This window comes from Balaenoptera physalus (genome assembly GCF_965194825.1).
Source record: "Balaenoptera physalus genome assembly, chromosome: 19".
NCBI classification, from domain to species: Eukaryota; Metazoa; Chordata; class Mammalia; order Artiodactyla; family Balaenopteridae; genus Balaenoptera; species Balaenoptera physalus.
In genome coordinates this window covers 18,661,788-18,688,329 of record NC_138900.1, presented here as the reverse complement: position 1 = coordinate 18,688,329, position 26,542 = coordinate 18,661,788, and the positions used below count along the sequence as shown (strand labels likewise).

General features: G+C 43.0%; 1 protein-coding gene across 1 annotated transcript in view; it reads left to right on the top strand.

Annotated features, from left to right (window-relative positions):
- WDR88 (WD repeat domain 88) overlaps positions 1-25,651 on the top strand; it is a 47,278-nt gene extending 21,627 nt beyond the window's left edge. Inside the window, exons 5-11 of the mRNA XM_082437598.1 lie at positions 1,352-1,490; positions 2,859-2,988; positions 10,814-11,001; positions 13,080-13,162; positions 14,673-14,741; positions 22,283-22,375; positions 24,295-25,651. Coding sequence (XP_082293724.1) covers positions 1,352-1,490; positions 2,859-2,988; positions 10,814-11,001; positions 13,080-13,162; positions 14,673-14,741; positions 22,283-22,375; positions 24,295-24,468 — 876 coding nt within the window. The 3' untranslated portion in view covers positions 24,469-25,651. The remainder of the gene's footprint in view (positions 1-1,351; positions 1,491-2,858; positions 2,989-10,813; positions 11,002-13,079; positions 13,163-14,672; positions 14,742-22,282; positions 22,376-24,294) is intronic.
- The last annotated feature ends 891 nt before the right edge of the window (positions 25,652-26,542 follow it).

Here is a 26,542-nt window from a genome sequence, read left to right as displayed (position 1 = left end):
TTGTTTTTAAATAAGTCCATTTGTATCATTTTTTTTAGATTCCACATATAAGTGGTATCATGTGATATTTGTCTTTCTCTGTCTGACTTACTTCACTGAGTACAATAATTTCTAGGTCCAGCCATGTTGCTGCAAATGGCAATAATTCATTCTTTTTTATGGCTGAGTAATATTCCATTGTATATTTATACCACATCTTCTTTATCCATTCATCTGTTAATGGACTTTAGGTTGCTTCCATGTCTTGGCTATTGTAAATAGTTCTGCTATGAACATTGGGGTGCATGTATCTTTTTGAATTAGAGTTTTCATCTTTTCCAGATATATGCCCAGGAGTGGGATGGCTGGATCATATGGTAACTCTATTTTTAGTTTTTTAAGGAACCTCCATACTGTTTTCCATAGTGGCAGCTCCAATTTACATTCCCACCAACAGTGTAAGAAGGTTCCCTTTTCTCCACACCCTTTCCGTTTATTATACTGATGATGGCTATTCTGAACAGTGTGAGGTGATACCTCATTATGGTTTTGATTTGCATTTCTCTAATAATTAGCGACATTGAGCATCTTTTCATGTGCTTTTTGGCCAACTGTATGTCTTCTTTGGGGAAAGCCCTGGTTTCTTTTATGACCTAGTCACACACTATCACTTCTGCCATACTGTATTCAAAGAAATGAGTCACTAAGTCGAGCCCACACTCTTGGGGCAGGTAATTAAGCTCCAGCTTGTGGAGGGAGGACTATCAGAGAATTGGTGGGCATATTTAAAAACCTTCACAATGGCAATACCATAATTTAGAACATACAGAGAGATCCTCCTTTCCTAAATATGTTGAGTAGCTCTTCGTCCCAAGGGGCTGAGGCTGTAGGGTCTTGTCCACAGGGCAGACATTCAATAAACACTCACCAAACTGAACAAGAAAAAAGTTGGCCAGGGGGAATTCCCTGGTGGTCCAGTGGTTAGGGCTCCGCGCTTTCACTGCTGAGGGCTCGGGTCCGATCCCTGGCCGGGGAGCTAAGATCCCACAAGCCACTTGGTGCAGCCAAAAAAAAAAAAAAAGAATAAGGTCGGCCATTACTAGAACCTTCCTGCCAGTTCTGCTAGGTGTTCCCTATCCTTGTTCATCTGTCCTAGACACACATGAATTATATTTATTAATTAAAAATTAATTCATGAAAACTAAACAAACAAAAATTCAGTTCCTTATTTGCGCCAGCCTATTACAAGTACTCCATGGCCACATGTGGCCAGTGGCTGGCATACTGAACAGTGCATAGAGAGAACATTTCAGAAAGTCCTGCTGGGATGCTGGGCTAGAGAGAAAACCTTTGGATTGTTGCCCTATTGCAGTGGAAGCTCAGTCATGAAACCTTCATAGTCTCCTGTAAGTTTTCCCCCGATGGTAAATACGTGGTCTCAGGCTTGGATGTGGACCGTGGAATCTGTATAACAGATGCGGAAGACACCACCACCGTGTCCCACATCAAAGGTGAGTTTGCGTGGGCTCCCTGCTCTATTCTGTCTGTGGTAACAGCCACTTGTCACTTGACAGACAGTGACTTTCGATTGCTTTATTTGGTGAAACTGCAATACTATGAATCACATCATTAAAGATGGGACATTGATTGATAAATGCACAGGCAGTTAAAACTAAGACTGCTTAAGGCTTTTCCGTTCAGTCTCCTGCTTGTAATAAATGAAGCAGTGCTCTGCTCCAACCTCACGTGGACATTTAAAGCCCAATTCTTTATTGAGTGGAGTCCCAGCCTTCTTAACATTTTTATCTGTAATTTTTAAATATAAAAGTAATTATCACAATGATTATTAACAATGCAAGTAAAGTATTTATTGCAGTGCTTTACAATGCTGATGATTTGCAATATTATTATTATTAATTGTCATGTAGAAAAAACAAATTCAGACAATTAGAAAAAGAACAGAATGGCATCTACTGAAAAAAAAATCATCGTATGTCAATTTCCTGGTTGTAATCCTGTATAATGATTAGCAAGATGTTATCGCTGGGGGAAACTGGGTGATGGAATCTCTCTGTATTATTCCTTACAACTGCATGTGAGTTAACAGTTATCTCAAAAGAAAAAGTTAAAAAATACGTAATCATTGTAAAAAAGAAAAAAATTTGTAAGTGTGTAAAGTAAAAAGTGCAAGGCTGCCGTACCTGTTTGGACTCCTTCCCGGAGGTACGTATTATTAACAGTACATTGCTGGGTGGCCTTCCTGTGTGTGTGTGTGTGTGTGTGTGTTTGCACACACACAGTACTACTTCCCACATGCATTTAATGTATTTTTATCAACATGGAACCGTGATAGGTGCACTGCCCCACAGCTTGCATATTTCCCTTAATGTATCACCTCACACTCTACCTCTCCTCACGCTCGGAGTTCTAGCTGCACACCATGCCCCTCCATGCTCTGTCCCCATGCCGGACCTTGGCACATGCTGTTCTTTCTGCCTAGAGCACTCTTCCTTTCCTGCTTCCCTCGATGACTTTTAGGTCCCTTCCTCGACCTCTCGGGGATGGGCCAGGCTTCCTTCTGCTGGCTGGGAGCCATGGCATATGCTGCAGATCATTGCCTGCTCAAGGGTGTCTCCCCATCCACCTGGGAGCTCTGCAGGGGCAGCGGCAGGGGCAGGGGGCAAGGGGCAGTGCTCCTTGTCCAAAGCCTGGTTCACAGCAGGCACTTTCTGTGAGTGCATAGTCCCTTGTGAAAGCCAGAGTTGCATCTCTGTAGCATTGTCGCTGTCTAGGGGAGCAGGGTGAGCCTCTGCGTCCCTTGCAGCCTGTGGCCCAGAGTATGGGACGCATGGTAACGAGTCACTTTCCCTGTGCCTCAGATCATCACGGGATGTCGGTCACAGCATGCTGCTTTGACCCAGACAGCCAGAAGGTGGCTTCCGTCTCACTGGACAGGAGCATCAAGATCTGGGATGTGACATCCCAGGCCACGCTGCTCACCATCCCCAAGTGAGGAGGCCCTGGGAGGCCGGGCAGCATCCTGCAGCGGGGAGGTGGGTGGGAGTCCCCAGTCACGCCCTCCTGGACTCGGCCTGTGCCCCTTTGGCTCCCCAACTGGTGTCAATGTGGGGCATCTCCAACTATGGTCCACTGGCGCTGTGAGGAGGCTGGAGATGGAGAAAAGGAAGGGGACAGACAGGCAGGGGGAAACCACTAGCTGTGGCCCGTGGGCTGGGACGGCCCTCAGATGCATTCATTTCAGTGTGAGCCAACACTGGTAAACACTGTGCAGTGTCCCACCCCCACCGCAAAATGTGGATTTCCAGCATCCCATGTAAAATGGGAAGATCTGATAATCCAGGGCCTGCAAGGGTCACTTTGTCTGTGGCCACCGGCGCCAGGTGGGTGGCCAGCCCTCTCCAGCGGGCCTCGGAGTCAGGATCCCAGAATGTGCATATGCCCTGTCACCCTGCCCACTCGGCTCAGTTACGAGCCCGGCCGGCTTGGACCAGGCTTTCCCCTGGGGGTCTGGCCCGGGGTTAAGAGAGTGCAGGTTCTCATCCTGGGTGACCTTGGACCTTAGTTTCCTCACCTGCAAACTGAGCCCAGGTGAGGTCTGCACGAGATAACACACAAAGGTCCTTAGCACAGGCTGCATAGTGGGCGCTCAGCACGGGCTCTGTTACCAAGGGTGACTCCCGTGGACACGGGGGTCGGGAGGGGCCGTGGGACACCTGCCCTGCTCCTTAGACCTACTCCGTGGTGGCAGCGAGGAGGGTGACACAGCAGAGGCGGCCGCAGCTCCAGCTGTGGGTGTCACAACCCACTCCACTTTGTTTCCCCAAGGACGGTGGAAAGGGAGCTAAGGAAAATGTCTGTTGGTATATTGGATTGACCCACATTTGTGAATTTTCTGGAAATGTAGCTTTTAGCAAGAAAATATAGAGACAAGGATTCTCAGGGCTACAGGACAGGGCTGGCTTCATCGCATGAACCTCTGAAGTTACACAGGGCCCCCCACACAGAAAGGCTCACGCTTGATTTAATGCTCTGCCGTTGATATCTTGAAATTCTTCATTTTTGAACAAGGGACCTCAATTTTTTATTTCAAAAATATGTAATTTACTTTTTGAAAATGTAAAACATGCAACACAGTACAAAATTTAAAAGGTACAAAAGGATATATAGTGAAAAATCTCTCTCTTACCTGTCTCGTAACCATTGTTTCTCCAGAAGCCATCACTTTTCCCCCCTTCTTTCCTGACTGCTGCCTGCCTTTCTTAACAGCTTTATTGAGATATAATTCATACACATCATACAATTCACCCATTTCCAGTGTACAATTCAGTGGTTTGGGGGATATTAAATTATTATTTTTTAAATTGTGGTAAAATATAGAATTTTAACCATTTTAAACTAATTTCACTGACATTACATGTACAATATTGTGCAACCATCACCACTTTCTATTTCCAAAACCCTTTTATCACCCAAACAGAAACTCGGTACCCATTAATAATAATTCCCCACTCCCCCCAACCCTAGCCCCTAGTAACCTCTATTCTACTTTCTGCCTCTATGAATTTGCTTATACTAGATATTTCATATGAATGGAATCATACATTATTTGTCCTTCTGTGTCGGGCTTATTTCATCTAACATAATGTTTTTGTTTTGTTTTTTTTCACATCTTTATTGGAGTAAAATTGCTTTAAAATGGTGTGTTAGTTTCTGCTTTATAACAAAGTGAATCAGCTATACATATACATATATCCCCATATCTCTTCCCTCTTGCATCTCCCTCCCTCCCACTCTCCCTATCCCACCCCTCTAGGTGATCACAAAGCACCGAGCTGATCTCCCTGTGCTATGTGGCTGCTTCCCACCAGCTATTGATTTTACATTTGGTAGTGTATATATGTCCATGCCACTCTCTCACTTTGTCCCAGCTTACCCTTCCCCCTCCCCATGTCCTCAAGTCCATTCTCTAGTAGGTCTGCGTCTTTATTCCTGTCTTGCCCCTAGGTTCTTCATGACCTTTTATTTTATTTTTTTTTTAGATTCCATATATATGTGTTAGCATATGGTATTTGTTTTTCTCTTTCTGACTTACTTCACTCTGTATGACAGACTCTGGGTCCATCCACCTCACTACAAATAACTCAGTTTCGTTTCTTTTTATGGCTGAGTAATATTCCATTGTATATAAGTGTCACATCTTCTTTATCCATTCATCCGATGATGGACACTTAGGTTGCTTCCATGTCCTGGCTATTGTAAATAGAGCTGCAATGAACATTTTGGTATGTGACTCTTTTTGAATTATGGTTTTCTCAGAGTATATGCCCAGGAGTGGGATTGCTGGGTCGTATGGTTGTTCTATTTTTAGTTTTTTAAGGAACCTCCATACTGTTCTCCATAGTGGCTGTATCAATTTACATTCCCACCAACAGTGCAAGAGGGTTCCCTTTTCTCCACATTCTCTCCAGCATTTATTGTTTGTAGATTTTTTGATGATGGCCATTCTGACTGGTGTGAGATGATATCTCATTGTAGTTTTGATTTGCATTTCTCTAATGATTAATGATGTTGAGCATTCTTTCATGTGTTTGTAGGCAATCTGTATATCTTCTTTGGAGACATGTCTGTTTAGGCCGTCTGCCTATTTTTGGATTGGGCTGTTTGTTTTTTTGATATTGAGCTGCATGAGCTGCTTATAAATTTTGGAGATTAATCCTTTGTCAGTTGCTTCATTTGCGACTATTTTCTCCCATTCTGAGGGTTGTCTTTTCGTCTTGTTTATGGTTTCCTTTGCTGTGCAAAAGCTTTTAAGTTTCATTAGGTCCCATTTGTTTATTTTTATTTTTATTTCCATTTCTTTAGGAGGTGGGTCAAAAAGGATCTTGCTCTGATTTATGTCATAGAGTGTTCTGCCTATGTTTTCCTCTAAGAGTTTGATAGTGTCTGGCCTCTCATTTAGGTCTTTAATCCATTTTGAGTTTATTTTTGTGTATGGTGTTAGGGAGTGTTCTAATTTCATTCTTTTACATGTAGCTGTCCAGATTTCCCAGCACCACTTATTGAAGAGGCTGTCTTTTCTCCATTGTATATTCTTGCCTCCTTCATCAAAGATAAGGTGACCATATGTGCGTGGGTTTATCTCTGGGCTTTCTATCCTGGTCCATTGATCTATATTTCTGTTTTTGTGCCAGTACCATACTGTCTTGATTACTGTAGCTTTGTAGTATAGTCTGAAATCAGGGAGCCTGATTCCTCCAGCTCCGTTTTTCTTTCTCAAGATTGCTTTGGCTATTCGGGGTCTTTTGTGTTTCCATACAAAGTGTGAAATTTTTTGTTCTAGTTCTGTGAAAAATGCCATTGGTAGTTTGATAGGGATTGCACTGAATCTGTAGATTGCTTTGGGTAGTATAGTCATTTTCACAATGTTGATTCTTCCAATCCAAGAACATGATATATCTCTCCATCTGCTTGTATCATCTTTAATTTATTTCATCAGTGTCTTATAGTTTTCTGCATACAGATCTTTTGTCTCCTTAGGTAGGTTTATTCCTAAGTATTTTATTCTTTTTGTTGCAATGGTAAATGGGAGTGTTTTCTTAATTTCACTTTCAGATTTTTCATCATTAGTGTATGGGAATACAAGAGATTTCTGTGCATTAATTTTGTATTCTGCTACTTTACCAAATTCATTGATTAGCTCTAGTAGTTTTCTGGTAGCGTCTTTAGGATTCTCTATGTATAGTATCATGTCATCTGCAAACAGTGACAGCTTTACTTCTTCTTTTCTGATTTGGATTCCTTTTATTTCTTTTTCTTCTCTGATTGCTGTGGCTAAAACTTCCAAAACAATGTTGAATAATAGTGGTGAGAGTGGGCAACCGTGTCTTGTTCCTGATCTTAGTGGAAATGGTTTCAGTTTTTCACCATTGAGGATGATGTTGGCTGTGGGTTTGTCATATATGGCCTTTATTATGTTGAGGTAAGTTCCCTCTGTGCCTACTTTCTGGAGGGTTTTCATCATAAATGGGTGTTGAATTTTGTCAAAAGCTTTTTCTGCATCTATTGAGATGATCATATGGTTTTTATTCTTCAATTTGTTAATATAGTGTATCACATTGATTGATTTGCATATATTGAAGAATCCTTGCATTCCTGGGATAAACCCCACTTGATCATGGTGTATGATCCTTTTAATGTGCTGTTGGATTCTGTTTGCTAGTATTTTGTTGAGGATTTTTGCATCTATGTTCATCAGTGATATTGGCCTATAGTTTTCTTTCTCTGTGACATCTTTGTCTGGTTTTGGTATCAGGGTGATGGTGGCTAACATAATGTTTTTAAGGTTCATATATGTTATAGCATGTATTAGAGTTTCATTCCTTTTTATGACTGAACAATATTCCATTGCATGTATATACCACATTTTGTTTATCTATTTATCTGTTGAGGAACATGAGTTGCTTCTGTCTTTTAGCTGTTGTGAATAATGCTGCAATGAACACTGGTGTACAAATATCTGTTCAAGTCCCTGCTTTCAATTCTTTTGGCTATATATCTAGGAGAGGAATTTCTGGATCATGTGGTAATATTATGTAAAGCTTTTTGAGAAACTGGCACCTTGCATTTTAATCTTGTACTGGGCCCTGCAAATTATATAGCTGGTCTTACTAGAGAAGTTTGAAAATTCATAATCTCAACTGATTTTGAAGCTTGCAAGGAATAAACACAAGTAGTTTGTTATAATTTTTTTGCATCAGTTGTCAAACATAATTTAGAAAACTCAAGAGGAGAAGGAAAATCTATTGTATTTACCCATACTTTTGCTTACCATGTTCTGTTTTCTGGTATTCCAAGTTTCCTTCTTTCACTATTTTCTTTCTGTTTAGAAAAATTTCCTTTAGCTATTATTTTAGGGTAGGTCTGAGGGCAACAAGTTCTCTTTGTTTTCCTTCATCTGAAAATGTCTTGATTCCTCCTTCCATCCTGAAGGATATTTTTTGCTGGATATAGAAATCTGGGCTGACAGTTCTTTTCTTTCATCATTTGAAAACTGTCATATCACTTTTTTCTGACCACCGTGGTTTCTGATGAAGAATCCACTGCCGTTCAAATTGTTTTTCCCCTATAAGTAAGGTGTCATTTCTCTTTCGTTGCCTTCAAGATTTTTTTCTTTTTCTCTACTTTTCAAAAGTTTAATTACAATGTGTCTGTGTATAGATTTCTTTGGGTTTATCCTACTTGGGCTTCACTCAGCTTTTTGAATCTGTCCTTTGCCAAATTTGGTAAAATTCTAGACAATTTATTTGATTATTTTTTCAGGTCTATGTTATTTCTCCCTTTCTTCTGAGATGTTGATGACCCAAACGTTAGGTATTTTGTTATAGTCTCACAGGTTTCTGAGGCTCTGTTTTCTTTCAGTCTATTTTTTGGATTGGTTAAGTTATATTGTCTGTCTTCATATTTACTGATTATTTCCTCTATCTTCTCCATTGAGGGTTTTTGTTGTTGTTGTTATTGTATTTTTCAGTTCTAAAATTTCCATTTGGTCATTCTTTATATCTTCTATTTCTTTGCTGAGGCTTTCAATCTTTTTGTTTATTTCAAGCACGATTATAATTGTCCATCAAAGCATTTTTGTGATGGCGACTTAAAAATCCTTGTCAGATAATTTTAACATCTGCGTCATCTCAGTATTGGCGTCTGTTGACTCTCTTTCCCGTCATGTTGAGATTTTCCTGGCTCTTAGTATGATGAGTGAATTTCAGTTGCATCCTGGGCATTTTGAGTGTTGCATTATGAGACTCTAAGTCTTACTTAAATCTTCTGTTTTAGCAGGCTACCTCATTAGAGCTTGGCAAGGGTGGCAGTCTAGACTTTGCTGACAGTGGTGGGGATGGGATTGCAGTTTTTCCCAAGATTTTTGGCTGGAGTAAGGCAGACATTGTGTAAAGGTTTTCTGTCTTACTAGGCAATCCCTTTGGCTAGGGAGAACAGGCTTTTCTTGGGAGCTTTTTATCCAGTCCTTATTGTTTTGGGGGTTGCAGACTTTCCCGGTACCCAGTCCAGGATATAAGAAACAAAAAGAAAACTACAGGGACTCAACAGCATGCCATCCTTGGGTCCCAAGATCCTTAGCTGGTCTGCCTTCTCTTCTCCACCTTTTGCAGTCTTCTGTTTGCTTTATAAATGCCCAGGGTTGTTAGCTGTACTTTTTTAAAAAAAATAAATTTATTTTATTTATTTATTTTTGGCTGCATTGGGTCTTTGTTGCTGTGTGCGGGCTTCTCATTGCTGTGGCTTCTCTTGTTGCAGAGCCAGGCTCTAGGCAGGCGGACTTCAGTAGTTGTGGCACGTGGGCTCAGTAGTTGTGGCACACGGGCTGAGTTGCTCTGCGGGGTTGCTCTGAGGCATGTGGGATCTTCCCGGACCAGGGTTCGAACCTGTGTGCCCTGCATTGGCAGGCGGATTCTTAACCACTATGCCACCAGGGAAGCCCCTGTTAGCTGTACTTAGCAGGAGGAAAGGGGAGCAGTACACTGACTCCATCTTATCCAGAACGCTTTCCCCAGACTTTTGTACTAAGTAAAATGGTCTTTTATGATATGTGGAGTTTATCTGAAATGAGAGCCTCATCCTGGAAAAGAGAGAGAGCCTTGGTTTAAACCTCAGTGACAGTCTCTGGATTCAGAGGAGGGCTTGTTATTCATCTCCAGTATATGCTGGGATGGTTCTTGCCCCACCAGGCACTGGGATTTGGACATTTTAAGCCTGGACACCCCTGGGAAGCTGACATTTCTTCTCCTTTGATCCTACTCAGTTTGTGAGCTTCAAAGAACTAAAAGACTCTAAAACTCTGACTTGAACTCTAGAAAACTGTTTTGTTCAAACTTTTCTTCATTTAGATGAATTGATATTATAATCCAGGCTACTCAGAGATGCTCAATTATGTTTATAAGTTTGCTTGAAAACTCTGTTTGTAACAGGAGATGACAGTCACAGGGAAAATACTTTGAAGATCATAACAAAACAAAGAAGAGCAAAATTCTGACAATTCTTTTCTCTAAAAAAATAAGACATTTAAAAATTGAGAATGAATAACCCCAAACTTTATTAATTAAATGCCCAATATTAAAATATGCTTTAGTGACACTGAAGACAGATAAAGAGAGAGGGAAAGGAAAAAAGAGAGCATTTGGGGTGAGGAGAAGTAGGGGGAGTGAGTGAGAGAGGAGTGGGAGAGGTGGATGGGTGGAAGGAGCCGTGCGCCCATGTCTGGGAGAGAAACGAGGAGGGAGGGGGAGCAGGAGAGACCCACTTTAAACCTGAAAGGCTGTTAGTCCATTAACTATCAATCACTGACAACTTTTCCAGCTGCTCTTTTTCCTCAAGCCTCAAGCAGCTCTGAATAGGGCAGTGGTTCTCAGCCAGGGGCAATTTTGTCCCCCAGTGGACATTTGGTAATATCTGGGGACATTTTTTGGTCGTCACAACTGCGTGTGGAGGCTACCAGCATATAGTGAGTAGAACTCAGGGATGTTGCTAAACATCCTACAATGCATAGGACAGCCCCCTACCACAAAGAATTATCCAGCAAAAAAAAGTCAATATTGCCATTATTGGGACATCCTGGAACAGTGTGACATAGTCAGAGTAATTAATATTTAGACCATTTAGGCAGTGATCAAAGGAATGATGTCCATGAGGTCACAGGGGATCAGCTCCAATGCCCCCTCCACTCACTTCCCCTTTAGCATGTCCTCGGATCCTCCAGGAGTGATGTACTAATGTGTGCACCCTTCCATATATGTTTCAGAGCACACACCAATGCAATCTCGAACTGCTGTTTTACCTTCAGTGGCCATTTCCTGTGTACAAGCTCTTGGGATAAAACCTTAAAAATATGGAACGTCCATACAGGGGAGTTTCGAAACCGTGGAGCCTGTGTGACTCTGATGCAGGGTCATGAAGGTTCCGTGAGCTCCTGCCACTTTGCCAGAGACAGTGAGTAATTAAATGTGGAAGGATTCCACAGCTGTGGGAGTGCTGGGGTAGATTTCCTCACATTCCATTCATGTGGACTTTCCTTAGTATAAAGAGGTGATTTCCAATGATGCCACTGGTGAGGGTGGACTTATTTTCCACGAGAACAGAAAAGCCAAGAGGGAGATTCATATGCACAAGTTTGCAAATGATGGAAACTCAGTTTGATATAGCTTAAGCAACAAGATAAATCTATTAACTTTTTAAAAAAAAATCTATTTCTTTTATTGTTTTTTTTTCTTTTTAATATCTTTATTGGAGTATAATTGCTTTACAATGGTGTGTTAGTTTCTGCTGTATAACAAAGTGAATCAGCTATACATATACATATATCCCCATATCCCCTCCCTCTTGCGTCTCCCTCCCTCCCACCCTCCCTATCCCACCCCTCTAGGTGGTCATAAAGCACCGAGCTGATCTCCCTGTGCTATGCGGCTGCTTCCCACTAGCTATCTATTTTACGTTTGGTAGTGTATATATGTCCATGCTACTCTCTCACTTCGTCCAGGAGCTGGTCTCCCTTCAGGAGGGCTGTGTCCAGACGCTCGGACAATGCTCTCAGGAAGCCAGCCCTTCCACTCTATCCTTCAGCTCAGCTTCTCTCTTGTATTGACCTTTCTCCTCAAGGAGGCCAAGATGGCCTCTGGTGGTCCAGGCCAACAAAGGTTCTGGCCACTGGCAATCCTAGAGAAAGAGAAAACCTCTTTCTGGCGGTGCCCGCACAAGTCCCAGGGAAGACTCGCATTGGCTCAGCTGGGGACACATGCCCATCTCTGAACCAGCCCCTTTAGCAGGGGATGAAAGGCTCTGATTGGCCATGCCTGTGGGACTTGCCCATCCTTAGAGCTGGAGGTCAGAGTCGGTACCCTTTGAGCCAGAGGCACTGAGAATATGTGAGGGGTGTTTCTGCATGGGACATTGGGGAGCTGTTTCCAGATGAAGGGGCATGGATGTGACCAGGAGCAGTGCCAGGAAACAGCCAGGGGCAACTGGCCCCAGTGAGAGCTGTGAATGCTCCTGACACCCAGGAGCCAAATGTTATTACTGTACTCCACAGTCCTCGTGGGGAGTGGGGCTTGCTCTGTGTGTCAAGGGGAGTACCCAGCCAATATGCACATAGTCAGGGCCTGGCTTGAGAAACGTTTCCCTCTTCAGAAGCAGCCTCTGTGTAAGTCAGACTCCGCTGTGAGGTGCCCCACCAGCTTCTGTCCTTGGCATTATAGGTTTCAGAGTTGCGTATAGTCAGTCAGTCATCACTATTTGCGGATTCTGTGTTTGTGAATTTACCTACTGGGTAAAATTTATTTGTAAGCCTAAAATCAATACTCCTGGCACTTTTGCAGCCACCCATAGATACATGCAGAGCGGCAACAAGCTTGCCATGTGCACACGGTCCCAGCTGAGGCTGAACAAGGCGACCCTCCGCCTTCTTTCAGTTCTCTTATCATAAGGTGTCCTTGTTGTGATCTATTTAGTCCCACTTTTTTGCATTTTGTGCTTTTTGTTGATGATTTTGCTGTTTAAGGGGGCCCCCCAGCATAGTGCTGAAGTGCTGTCTAGTGTCCTAACTGCAAGAAGCCTGTGATGTGCCTTACAGGGAAAACACATGTTAGATACGCTTCGTTCAGACATGAGTTATAATGCTGACGGCCATGAAATCAATGTTAATAAATAAGCAATATGTATCAACTAAGGTGTCGTTAAACAGAAACAGACAGAAAACAAGGTTATGTACTGATGGGTTAATGAAAATGTTGTAACCAGAGGCTCACAGGAACCTAACCCTCCATTTCCCCTAAGACCAATCATCACTCACTGAGTGTTTGTGATGACTTTGTAGAACGCAACTACCATGAATATCGAGCGTCAACTGTAATTGATTGGGGGTTGTTGAGTCACACCCAGAAGGGGTTTGAGTGTCCTCAGAGTGAAGCCACGGTGGCACCTCACAGATGCATCCGCAGCCTGCTTTGGCCTCACCAGAGGAGGAAACGGTTGAGGAAGGTGACCCCCTGAGACTCTTTCATTTTGTGTTCCAGCCTCTTTTCTTGTGTCTGGAGGGTTCGACAAGACTGTGGCTATTTGGGATGTAGGAGAAGGCTACCGGAAGCTCTCCTTGAAGGTACCAATGCCAGCCTCAGATAGAAGATCTGAGCTTCATTCTTCATTTCATGCTGGGTGCTGGGTGCTGGGGATACAACAGTGAGACAGACCTAAATGTTCGCAATGGAGCTGACACCTCTGTGGGCAAGGTCAGACAAGCAAATCCTCAATAGTGATGAGTGACACAGAGTAGCCACAACAGGGTGATATGATAGAAACAGACTCCAGGGACTAATGCACAGGGGGAGGGCCTCTTGGAGAAGGTGGCATTTGAGCTGAGAACTGGATGGCAAAGAAAGGCTGGATGAGTGAGGATCTTGGGGAAGGGCGTTCCAGGAGGAGGAAGCAGCAAATGCAAAAACTCCGAGGAGGGGCAGTGTCTACGAACAGCAGAAATTACTGTGCATGCATAGAAAGCTGTGGGGCTCCAGAATGGTGGGTGTCAATGGTGGGTGAGTACTTTTGGCTGCAGGTTAGAGGAGACTCAAAGTGGCTGTATGGTAAGGAGATGGATTGTCCAACACAACAAGAACCCAAAGGTTAGGCAGCCCCAGGATTGGCTACTTCAGTGCCTCTGTTCCAGGTGCCCCCACCCCAAGACTTCTGCATACCCCTTGGTCTTGTGATCTCATGGCCGCCTTTGGCTGTGAATGCTTGCATTGATGACTCTTGGTTTCTCTACTTCCTGTGACCCAAATGTGGACTGTGTCCGCTTGATCACCATAACATTCAGGATCCCAAAGCTGTTCTATCTGACCCTCTTCTCTGTGGGTTCGGAGAGGCAAGGGGAGTTTACATCATAGCATGTGAATGGCTTAAAACTGAATGTTCAACCTCACTGTGGTTAGAAGTCCCTTTGTGTTCCCATCAGGCCATTCTATCCTCCCTTCTCCTCTCCTCTCCTCTCTCTATTCTTCTGCCCTCCGATTCCTGTCCTTTTGTTTTGCGCAGCAGTTTAACCTCACTGTTGCTCCCTTCCCTCATACCACGCCTCACCATTCACCTCTTTCCATTAGGGGAAGTCCAAAGAATGAGACAGATGCTGACACAGAGCTCTGACATCATTAAGTGTCTGAACCAGCAAGTGTTTATCTCCTCTAAACTCCTTTTACCCCAGGAAAATAACCCCCATTTATTTAAGCCACAGTGGGTAGGTTTGCAGTTACTTGAAGCCAAAAGCTCCCTCAGCAATAGGATTGCTAAGTGGTATTTCCTAGAACAAAGAATATGCAAACAAAAACCTGCAAGAGGTGCTCTGGGACCAGCTGGGAATATAATTTTTTTTTCCCCATTGTGCTAAGCACCAGAGTACTATTTTTAAAAACTCATATGGTGCTGTGATATATACATGAATCCCAAGCTTTTACACTTTGTACTCCACTTTAAATATCGTGGGTGAAACCAGGGAAGCACAATTAATTGCTCTTAAAAGTAAGCAACGTTGGATTCTTGACTTTGTTTTTTGGGTTTTGGTTGTTCTTTCAAAGGTTTTTTTTTCTAGGTCCTCTTAAAATTCTACTTTTCTTCAGGGCCATAATGACTGGGTGATGGATGTTGCCATTAGCAAAAACAAGAAATGGATCCTGTCTGCTTCAAAGGTAAAAGTGGCCAACCTTTGAGTGACTTAAAATCTCTATCACATTTGTGAGAATTGGTGTTAGCAGAAGTGCATTGTCAAGTAAAATTCCTCAGTCTGAAGGACCGAGCAGCTCAGTCTGAAGGCCACACCTGGCCAGGCCGACCCCATCCAGGAAGCGGGAACGTGGGAAGTGGGTCCTTTGCTCATATGGGAAGTTGCCAGGTATTTCTTTGCACAGTTGTCATTTGAACTTCATTGGAGCGAGGGCCTGTCCAGACTGGTAAGTGATGGAGCCAACAGGGGGCCTTGGAGGGAAAGGGGTCAGCTCGTGGGCAAGCAGACCACCCTGAGGTTCCAGGTGGGTCTTCCCTCGCTACTCACTGCATCCTGGGATTCCCGTGCCAATGGCACATAACGGACAGCCCAGGATATCCTGAGGGCTGTCCTTCATGTGTGAGCACCAGAGAAGTGGGGTCCAACCTTGTCCCCCAACCTTTGTTAGAGCCATCTCATTCTCTAGGCTGGGGGTTTCTAGCTATATAAAAATGTGGGCAAGACTCTGCCTGCCATGATCAACTTCTTAGAGAGCCAATGCAGGATACCGTCACACCTGACCAAAAAAACCCCATAATATTATAATACATAATAAAAATTATATGCCAATGTGTTGTTACTTTAGCATAAAAAATATGAAAAATATTGTCAATTATATCTCAGTAAAGCTGGAAAAAAGTAAAAATACAAGACAAAGTATCAAAAATGAGTGTTTATTTGAAATTATGTCTTATTTACTTTTCTGTTACATAAATGCTATTATTTAAACAAAAAAACAACAGAACTAGTCAATAACAGTGATTAGTAGTAACTGATAGTAGGATAATTAAGCAAATATGGTTAAGAAAAATATATTTCATAATGTTTCTTTCTGTCTTTTGATATAGCAATTTACTTTGACTTTAAAAAAACTTTGTTGGTTATTTAAATTTTATAGGCTATATTATTATATATGTATTAATATTATGTATCTTAATATTTATGTATTAAGATACATAAATGTAAGACTTAAAAAATTGAATATAAATACAGTAAGATTGGTTAAACAGACACTTTATGTATTTATTTTTAACAACTTTATGAGATATAATTGACATGTAACATTGTGTAAGTTTAAGGTGTACAAGGTGTTTATTTGATACACATATATATTGCAAAATGCTTACCACCGTAGCCTTAGCCAACACCTCTACCGTGTCATATAATTAGCATTTCTTTTTTGTGGTGAGAACATTTAAGATCTACTCTCTTAGCAAATTTCAAGTGTATTATACAGGATTAATAACTATAATCGCCATGCTGTACATTAGATCCCCAGAACTTGTTAATCTTATAATTGGAATTTGTACCCTTTGACCCAATATCTCCCCATTTCTCTCAGCCCCTAGCCTCTGGTAACCACCACTCTATTCTCTGTTTTTATGAGCTTGTTTTTTTTTAGATTCCACATGTAAGTGAGATCATACTGTATTTGTCTTTTTCTGTTGGACTTATTTCACTTAGCATAATACTCTCAAGGTTCATTCTTGTTGTCACAAATGGCAGGATTTCCTTCTGTCTCATGGCTGAATAATATCCCATTGCATATATATACCACATCTGCTTTATCCATTCATCCACTTATGGATATTTAGGTTGTTTCCATACCTTGGTTATTGTGAGTAATGCTGCAGTGAACATGAGGGTGCAGATATCTTTTTGAGATCCTGCTTTTATTTCTTCTGGATATACACCCAGAACTGGGATTCCTGGATCATATGATAGTTCTATTTCCAATTTTTTTAGGCACCTCCAATACTGTTTTCCACAGTGGTTGTACCAACTTACATATTCCTACCTACAGTTCACAACGGTTCCCTTCGTCAACACTTATCTCTTGTCTTTTTGATGATAGCCATTCTAACAGTGAGGTGATATTTTACTGTGGGTTTGATTTGCGTTTTCTTAATGATTAGTGATGTTGAGCACATTTTCATGTACCTGTTGGTCATTTGTATGTCTTTTTTGGAAAAATGTTTATTCACTTCCTCTGTCTTTTGTTGTTGTTGGTATTGAATTCTATGAGTTCTTTATATATTTTGGATATCTGACCCTTATCAGATATATGATTTACAAATATTTTCTCTTTATGGTTTCAGGTCTTATGTTTAAATCTTTAATCCATATGAGTTAACTTTTTGTGAGTTGTATAAGATGGGGGTCCAATTTCATTCTTCTCTATGTGGTTATCCAGTTTTCCCAGCACCATTTATTGAAGAGACTTGCCTTTGCCTGTTGAGTATTATTTGCTCCTTTGTCAAATTAGTTCACTGTAGGGACTTTCCTGGTGGTCTAGTGGCTAAGACTCTGTGCTCCCCATGCAGGGGACCTGGGTTCGATCCCTGGTCAGGGAACTAGATCCCACACGCTGCAACTAAGAAGTTCGCATGCCTCCCGCATTCCGCAATGAAGATCCCGTGTGCCGGCACAGCCAAATGAAAGAAAAAGACATTAGTTCACTGTATATGTGAGGGTTTATTTCTGGGCTCTCTATTTTTATGCTAGTACCATATTGTTTTGACTACTATAACTTTGTAGTATAGTTTGAAATCAGGAAGTGTGATGCCTCCAGGCTTTGTTCTTCTTTCTCATGATTGCTTTGACTATTTGGGGTGTTTTGTAAGTTCACACAAATTTTAGGATTGTTTTTCAATTTCTGTGAAAAATGCCATTGAGATTTTGATAGGGATTATCCATAGATGGCTTTGGGTAGTATGGATATGTTAACAATATTAATTCTTCTGATCTATAAACATGGAAAGATATCCGATGTTCATGGCCAAGAAGACTTAACGTTGTTAAGATGTCAATACTACCCAAAATGATCTACAGATTCAACACAATCCCTATCAAAATACCAATAGCCTTTTTCACAGAAATGGAAAAGTTGATCCTCAAGTTCATATGGAATTGCAAGGGGCCTGAATAGCCAAAACAATCTTGAACAAGAAGAATAAAGTTAGAGAACTCACACTTCCCAATGAAATACTACAAATCTATAATAATGAAAACTGGACAATATAGATCAGTGCAGTAGAATAGAAAGCCTGGAAATAAACCCTCACATATGTGATCAATTGAGTTTCAACAAGTGTACCATGATCATTCAATGGGGAAAGGACAGTCTTTTAAATAATTGGTGCTGGGAAAACTGGATATCCACATGCAAAAGAGTGAAATTGGACCCTTACCTTATACTATATACAAACATTAATTCAAAGTGGATCAAAGACCCAAACTTAAGAGCTAAAACTATAAAACTCTTAGAAGAAAACATTGGGGAAAATCTTCATGACTTTGTCATAGATATGACAAAAAAGCACAGGCAACAACAACAACAGCAAGAAAAATTGGGCTTCATCAAAATTAAGAACTTTTGCCCATCAAAGGATACTACCAAGAAAATGAAAAGACAACCTACTGAATGGGAGAAAATATTTGCAAATCAATTATCTTATAAGGGGGTAATAATAAAATACATAAAGAACTCCTAAAACTCAACAACAAAAAACCAAACAACCTGATTCAAAAGTGGGCAAAGGACTTAAACAGATATTTCTTCAAAGAAGATATACAAGTAGCCAATAAACACATGGAAATATGCTCAATATCATTAGTCCTTAGGGAAATGCAAATCAAAACCACAGTGAGATATCACTTCACACCTACTAGGAGGGCTATAATAAAAAAAGGAAAGTAACAAGTGTTGACAAGGATATGGAGAAACTGGAACACTTGTACATTGCTGATGGGAACGTAAAATGGTACAACTGCTCTGGAAAACAGTTTGGCAGTTTCTCAAAAGGTTAAACATAGAACTACTGTATGAACCAGCGATTCCACTTTTGGATACATACCCAAAATAATTGAAAGCAGGAACTCTAGGAGATGCTTGTGCACTCATGTTCATGGCAGCATTATTTACAATAACTAAAAGGTGGGAGTAATCCAAGTGTCTGCTGACAGATGAATGGATAAATAAAATGTGGTATATCCATACAATGGAATATTATTTGACCATAAAAAGGGAGGACATTCTGACACATGCTGCAACATGGTTGAACCTTGAGGAAATTATGCTGAGTGAAATAAGCCAGTCACAAAAGGACAAGTACTGTGTGATTCAACTTATATGAGGTACCTAGAGTAGTCAAATTCATAGAGACCGAAAGCACAATGGTGGTTACCAAGAGCTGGGAGAAGGGGAGATGGGGAGTTATTGTTTAAAGGGTATGTAGTTTTTTGGGGGAAATGATAAAAAGTTTCAGTTACAGATAATGGTGATGATGACACAACATTGTGAGTGTATTTAATGTCATTGAATTATACTTACAAATGGTTAAAATGATAAATATTGTTAAGTGTATTTTACCACATTAAAAAATCCAATAACGACATGTTTCTTTCTGTCCCATAATACAGTAGGAGATTTTTACTTTTATGTTTCCCAATAATATTTCTCTGAACTACCTTCAGCCTTTAGGACATCCTTCTTTTCTTTTATGTAGTAGTAAGACTAAATGCTGTCAAACATAAAATTCACGATGACTTGCAGCTCTGCTCTTAGCAGCCCACATTTCATTGATTCCTGGTGTCAGCCCAATGTTATGACATCAAAGTAAATACCCTCTCAACAAAAGCTGTTGAGCACGGAATACTTAGGATTTTACTTATAGCAACAACAAACTTTTAGATTTGTAGGAATTATTTTCCAGCTCTCCAAAAATATCCAAATATACGAAGTCTGAAAGCTTGTTTTAGTAGAACAGGTATTTGTCAATCAGGTTCTCTGCCATGATAAATTCATCATATAGGCTCTCCATTGTCTAAAATGTCCATTATTTTAAACACTCTGAAGTATTACATTTGCTGTCATCGTAAGTCAAATCTCTCTTTCTCAGGGAAATGGTTTTAAAGCACAGAGGTAATTTGAATTTCTGATAATGAAGTTGGATTTCAAATTAGTTACAGTTTTAGTTAAGAAATTGAGAATGTCCTGTTTAACTTGGCTGTCCTTCTCTGGTAATTTTTTAAAAAGTACTGAAGCTGTCTTATTTCCAAAAAATGAATCTTTTTTTTTTTCTTTTTTTGGTTATGCTGTGCAGCTTGCGGGATCTTAGTTCCCCGACCAGGGATTGAACCCAGGCCATGGCAGTGAAAGCACGAGTCCTAACCACTGGACTGCCAGGGAACTCCCAAATCATTTTTTCACTGTATGAGTTTTTGTAACAACCTACAATTCATGTGAGGTCACTTCATCCTTTTTTTATGCTTGTTGTGGCCTCTTTAAAGATTATCAAACAGTTTTGGGAAACAGTATATAACTGTCAGTGTTATTGTAATCCCTTTCTCCATTCTCATTTTTAATGTATTTCAAAATTACAGGACATTCTTCTTGTCCCACATTTAAAAAATATGATTTTATGGCAGGCCAAGATTTTAACATCTTCTCTAAGGCCAGCAATGATAATAGCCATCTTGTAGACATATATTTAGGGAAGATATCTTCTTCCATTTCTATAAAGTCATCATTTTTATTAAGTGCTTCTGCACATTTTGAGAAAGGTGAAAACTGACTAAAAACGTTTATTGGGAAAGACCCAACACCACAGGTAAGCAAATCACACTCCTTTTTAGGATGTGCAGGCCATTTAGCAGGTAAGATATTTTCACTTACTTTGGTAAGAAGTTAATGGACTGAATGGAATTTGCCAAAATTCACATTTGCACTGTCTGCTGAATATGTAGATAGATGAGCAGCGTCTAGTCTGTATTTGCATAAGATGTCAACATGCTTTTGTTTTATGCTGTCTGCAGTTTCATTAAAAACTTCACAGAAATCAAGAAGATGATTTGAAACTCCACCTTTTGAATCAAAGTATCTAAGAGCTAGGGGGAACTTTGTTGTTGTTGTTGTCTATCATGATTGGACAACTCACTTGATATACTGTAGAAAGTATGATTGTTGATAAAATCTGACAGCTCTATACTGTAAGGGCCAACATATATGTCACCAGACTTTCTCCTTTTGTTCTTCCACAGGATGTTTAGTTGCAACTGCCAAATCAGGAAATGTAACATTACTTACTGTGTTCGTTTTTTAATATTATTATTACTGCTATAGTAAATCACCAGAGACTTCACTGCTTAACATATATTTAACATCTTACAGTTCTGTAGGATAGAAGTATCCCAATTTCTCATTGGGATAAAGTCAATGCGTCAGTAGGACTTCCCTTCTGGAGGCTCTAGGGAATAATCCACTTCCTTGCCTTTCCAGCTTCTAGAAGCCACCCATATTCCCTGGCTTGTGGTCCCTTCTTCCATCTTCAGAGCCAGCAACATTGTATCTCTCTCTGCCTTTCTTCCATTGTTACTTATTCCTCTGACTAAAACTTCCACTTTTAAGGACCTTTGTGGTTATGGATAATACAGAATAATCTCCCTATTTTAAGATCTGATTAGCACCCTTAATTCCATCTACAACCTTAATTCCCCATTGTCATATAATCTAACGTATTCCCAGGTTCAGGGGATTAGGATGTAGACTTCCTTGTGGGGGAGGTTGCGGGGGAGAACATTATTCTGCTGACCACATTCAGTTTCATAAGACTAATCAAAGGAATGCTGAGATAATGGATTTGAGTGGTATTCCCAAATTAATTCAGTGACCACTATTTTCTAAGGAGCATAGATGTCTTTTGTAAAAATGGATTTTATTTTTTTAGAGCAGTTTTAGGATTACATAAAAATTGAGCAGATCATACAGAGGGTTATATATAACCTCACCCTCCAGTTGCCACTTGCATTAAGTGTGGTATATTTATCACAATTGATGAACTAATATTGATATATAATTATTAACTAAAGTCCATGGTTTAAGTTTCACTCTTTATGTTGTGTGGGTGTTGCCAAATGCATGTCATGTATCCACCATCACAGTATCATACAGAACAATTTCACTGTCCTGAAAACTCCTTGTGCTGCACTTGTGCTGCATCCCTCCCCTTCTTCCCCAGAACCCCTGGCAACCACTGACCTTTTTACTGTCTCCATACTTTTGCCTTTCCCATAACGTTATATAGTTGGAATCATACAGTATGTAGCCTTTTCAGACTGGCTTCTTTCACCTAGAAATATGTATTTAAGGCTCCTCAATGTCCTTTTTGTGGCTTAACAGCTCATTTCTTTTTTTTTAATCACTGAATAATATTCTATCACATTAATGTACCACAGTTTGTTTATTCTCTTATTCAGGGACATCTTGGTTGCTTCCAGTTTGGGGGACGTGGGACTTCCAGTGCTAAGGCTGGGATGGTGCTAGAGAAACTGGGACAGTTGGTCTCCCTAACTGTCCCTCTGCAGGTCGAAGTTGTCCGCATGTAACCTGGATGCCATGCCCCTCCCTGGGTCATCCAAGCCTAACGAGCCCATTTTGTGACTGCTGGTTTGTTTAACTTGTTTTAGGATAAGACCATGAGACTATGGAATATTGAAGAAATTGACCAAATTCCTTTGGTAATCGAGTACAAAAAGGCCCGGGGCTTAAAGCTGAAACAGGTTGGTATTGGGTAAAATGAAGCCAAACGAAGGCTTTCATTAGTTCTCTCTACAAATTTATTCTTTGAACACACTGGGCAACTGGGGATAAAACTATGAACAAACAGATGGACATTTCTGCCCTGAGAAAGCTTACATTTCTAAAAGGGGAGACAAACAATGAATAAAGAAATTAGAAAAATCTGTAGTAAGTCACATGATGATAAGTAATTTGGAGGAAAATAACATAGGAAAGGGAAACGGGAGTGCTGGCAGTTGCAGCATTCTAAAGGGTGGTCAGGGTAGGTCTCATTGAGAAGGTGACATTTGTTCAAAGACTTGAAGGTAGTGAGGGAGTGAGCTGTGCAACTCTTTGAGGGAAAGAACTTCCCAGCAAAGGGAACAGCCCATGTGGAGACCCTGAGGCAGGAGTGAGCAGGGTGGGTGGGAGGAGATGAGGCTGGAGGGGGTCCTGGAGGGAGGCTGGCACACAGGTGGACCCCGTGTGGGCCTCCTACGCTCCTGCAGCAGAACCCCGGCCAGGTCCCCAGTGCCCCGTTTCCCATGGACGAGGCTCAGGTCCCAATTCTCTAGTAGATGATCATGGTGGGTACATCTTCTGCTTCACCAGGTACAGCCAGGGCTGGCCCTGGGCAGTGGAGGCCAGTCCCTGCTGGGGCCTCGCAGTGCAGGCACCTGGCTGCCACCTCAAGAGGCTGAGGAGTCCCTGCTGGGCCCTTGTGAATCCTGGAGCTCCCCAGGCCTGTCTCCACTCAGAAGGCCTGGCTGGGAGCCACTGCTTCTGGGGATGGCTAATTGGAGAATGGCACCGGGGGGCAGGGAGGTGAGGGGTGGGACCCAGGTGGAAGCCCGTCTTTGTGGCCAGCTGGTCCTCATGGCCTTTGTGGCCATGTCGGCCCTTAGGCGCTGGAAGCTGACGGTACAGAGCAGTGCTTGTGTCCTCCACCTGGCGCGGGACCCAGGAGCTGCTTCCTCTGAGCCCTGCTATTCTGGGCTTGGGTCGTGGGAAATGATGCTGTAGAATAAGGCAGGTAAAGGATTGAATTTCTTTCTTGCAAAAGAAAGAAAAGAAAGAAACCTACCTGAAGCTGTAGCAAAGATGAGCTCGTGGCATTTGACTTGCTCTGATTCAATACGAGAAACTTCAGAGGCCAGATTTCCCAGAAGACCTGCCCTGGGTGGGGTTGGCCCCATCTCTCCTGCAGGCTTTGGTGCCCTGGAGCGGGCAAGAGTGGCAAAGCACAGGGGCTTGGAGAGCCAGGGCAGGGGCTTGCTGCCTGCCGGCTCGTCTCAGGGGGACGGCGCTTTGGTGGGAGCCCTGAGAGACCTCTGCCCATGGCCTGGGAGCCCAGCCCCGGTGTTGCTCACTTGTTGGTGGGAAGATGTTGCAAGTGAGCTGTGCCGCTGTATCCACTGTCCTCTGGGTGCTTCAGCTCAAAGACAGAGAAGGATGCTCAGCACCTTCATCATCTAGAAAAAAACTGCTTCGTTCAGAAGTCTTGCCTACTTGATTCTCAAAAGTCAGGTGTCCCCAGGATGTCAGGGAGTTAGGATAGCCCCTCGGCCCTGTACTTTTGCTCTGCACAGAACAGGGGATGAGGTTAGACACCCACCCCAAGTCCTCAGCACTGTCAAGTGGCTCTCCACTCCTCCCCACCACCCTGGGACCCCACAGCAGGGGACATGAGCTGGAAGGACCTGCATAGCTTTTGAGAGGGAAGAGAGCGCGAAGCCTGTGCTTATTCCCTCTCAGTGGCCTGCAGTTTCTACCCTGTGCGCTTAGAGCCCCAGAGAGGGGAGGCAGCTCTTGCCTTGGCCCAGCCCAAGGCAGTTGGATCAGGGGGGAGAATTCTAACTGCATGCCTTGATCTCCTCTGATCAGCACCTCCTTTCTACTCTTTTAAAATATTTCATGTCAGTGTGAAGAATGTGACAGGCCTTTCTCCATCTACGAAAGTGACATCTTTTCTGAAACAGTCACCAAATGTGTGTTCTGCCGGATCGAAGCAAAAAACTTGTCAATAGAGGCCTCACCATCATCAGAAGGGAAGGTCTCACGGTCAAGGGAGTGCAGCCGGGGTGAGGATGGCTGATGGCCACTGGAGTCTTTGGGTGACGAGCACAGGCCACCTGTCATATAGGTTTCAGGGCTCTGCACAGGCCTTTCTCTGGGGCCCCTCCCCAGCGGGTGGGCCTGTCAGACTGGGGCAGGGGCCACGCTCTGGCTGGGCTCCCACCACTGTGCTGCCTCCTCAGCTCCACAGCCCCTTGGGGATCCCTCTGTCTTTAGTTTACATGCAGAATAAATATAGATTCTTTTGGAAAACAAGTGTGCATGTGAATTCTAGAAACATTTTTGCTCTTTCTAAATTCTATGTCCTGGTGTCCATCCTGTCTCATTTTTGGAACACATTCTGGTGTCTGGATTTGCCCTGTAAAGCAGCCACAGCCTCTGAGGAAGGGTTTGTTGAATGAAGAGGAAGCTGTGTAGCTCCATCTGTGGAGGGGACTGTACCATGGCACCGTGGGTGCCTCCCTGGCTAATGCCCCCAGATGGCCACTGCTCAGAGCAGAGGAAGGTCTGGTTAGGCAAGTGGGTGGTGGGCATTTCCATCACAGAATGCTTCTTGCTCTCCACCCCAGTTTCTTTACTTTCCAGAATGCCCATGCATGTGTACAGCCTCCTTCCTGCTTCCACGCGTACAATGTAATCAATTACTTCACAAAGAGCAAGGTATCAGTTAAACGTGAAGGGCTCCCTTTTCCATTTGGTATGGCTTACAGGATCTCCATCAGATATCATTAGTATGCCCCTTGGTCCTCTTTAAAAAACTTAGTTGCAGGACTGATTTATTTAATGTTAATTGATTGGCATCCTATAATTCTGCCCATGAGCACCATAACCTGGTAGTCATTGCTTGGGCGGGTCTTGTGCTTGGTGCTACCCTCCTTAGTCACAACCAGGATGACTGCCCACCTTCAGCAGGCTGTTCAGTATTTATCCATTAATTTACATGAATGATGCGTGAACAAGGCAAAACTTCACTGCATCAGCCTCCTAGCAATTGGGCTCTTTTTGGAGGAGAAGTCTTATCCCTTCTCTGGCACATGAAGACATACATAGATGTATTCTTCCTCACTGCTGTGGAGGATGTCAGGCCTGCATCCAGTGTCCCCAGGGATGGGCAATTGGGTTGCTTCTCGTTTTTTGCTATTACAAACAATACTGGAGTGAACCTTCTTGTGTACATACTTTTGCAGAGACTTACATTTCTGTGGATGAGGCTCTCCCACTGGAGAAATCGCTGGGTCAATGGATTAGCAGGTTTTGGTTTTGTTGCTGCTCAAAGGCACTCTAAAAAGTGTTGTGACGAAGTGGCTGATGTGTCTGAGTGAGGAGCCCCAGAGGGGCAAGTGAGACGCCTGAGTGGGGAGGGCTTTGCCTTTCTCTGGCAGCGGAAACCTCCCACGTATGGCGTTGATGCTCTAAGGCCAGCGGCCTGGGCCCCTTTAAGCTCTTGATCGTTCAGTGCCTGCTCAGGGTCTCCTCAGTGCCCCCGGACTCTCCCCGTGCTCAGGGTCCGCGGAAGAGGCCCCACTGAAGCTATGGGTCTGGTTTCCACCGGCGGGCGGATGAGCCCCCAGAGCTGACGGCGCCGGAGACCCCGGTGGTCAGCGTGCGGCCGAGGAGGGCAACCGGCCTCCCAGGCTGAGGGCGCCAGTGTGATGGGTCCGACGCGTGGTCACTGCGGGACCACGGCCGGGTTGAGCCCTGATTCGACGCTGGGGAGCCGGCAGCCCGGCCGCACTAGCGGGCCCTGGATCTCCGGACTGGGCCGGGGCTCGGCCTCGCCGGACAGCTTGCGTCAGTTCTGGAGGGCCGAAGACCGGATCTTGCGCGAGCATCCCCCAAAGATGGGCCACCCTGGCTGCACGCCGGGGGCGGACACTACAACACTGGGAAGACTAGCCCGCCCGGGCCCGCCCACTGCTCACTGCCCGAGCTTCCGGCTTCCGAGTACAAGTCTTCGGTCTAAGCCGCCTGTGACGAGCACCTCACACAGCGCATGCGTTAGCCGCCGACAAAACTTGTGCGCGTGCACGCAGCCTATACAGTAAATGGTGATGGGGAACAGACTCTCGCGGTAGTTGTGCGGGCGGCGCCGT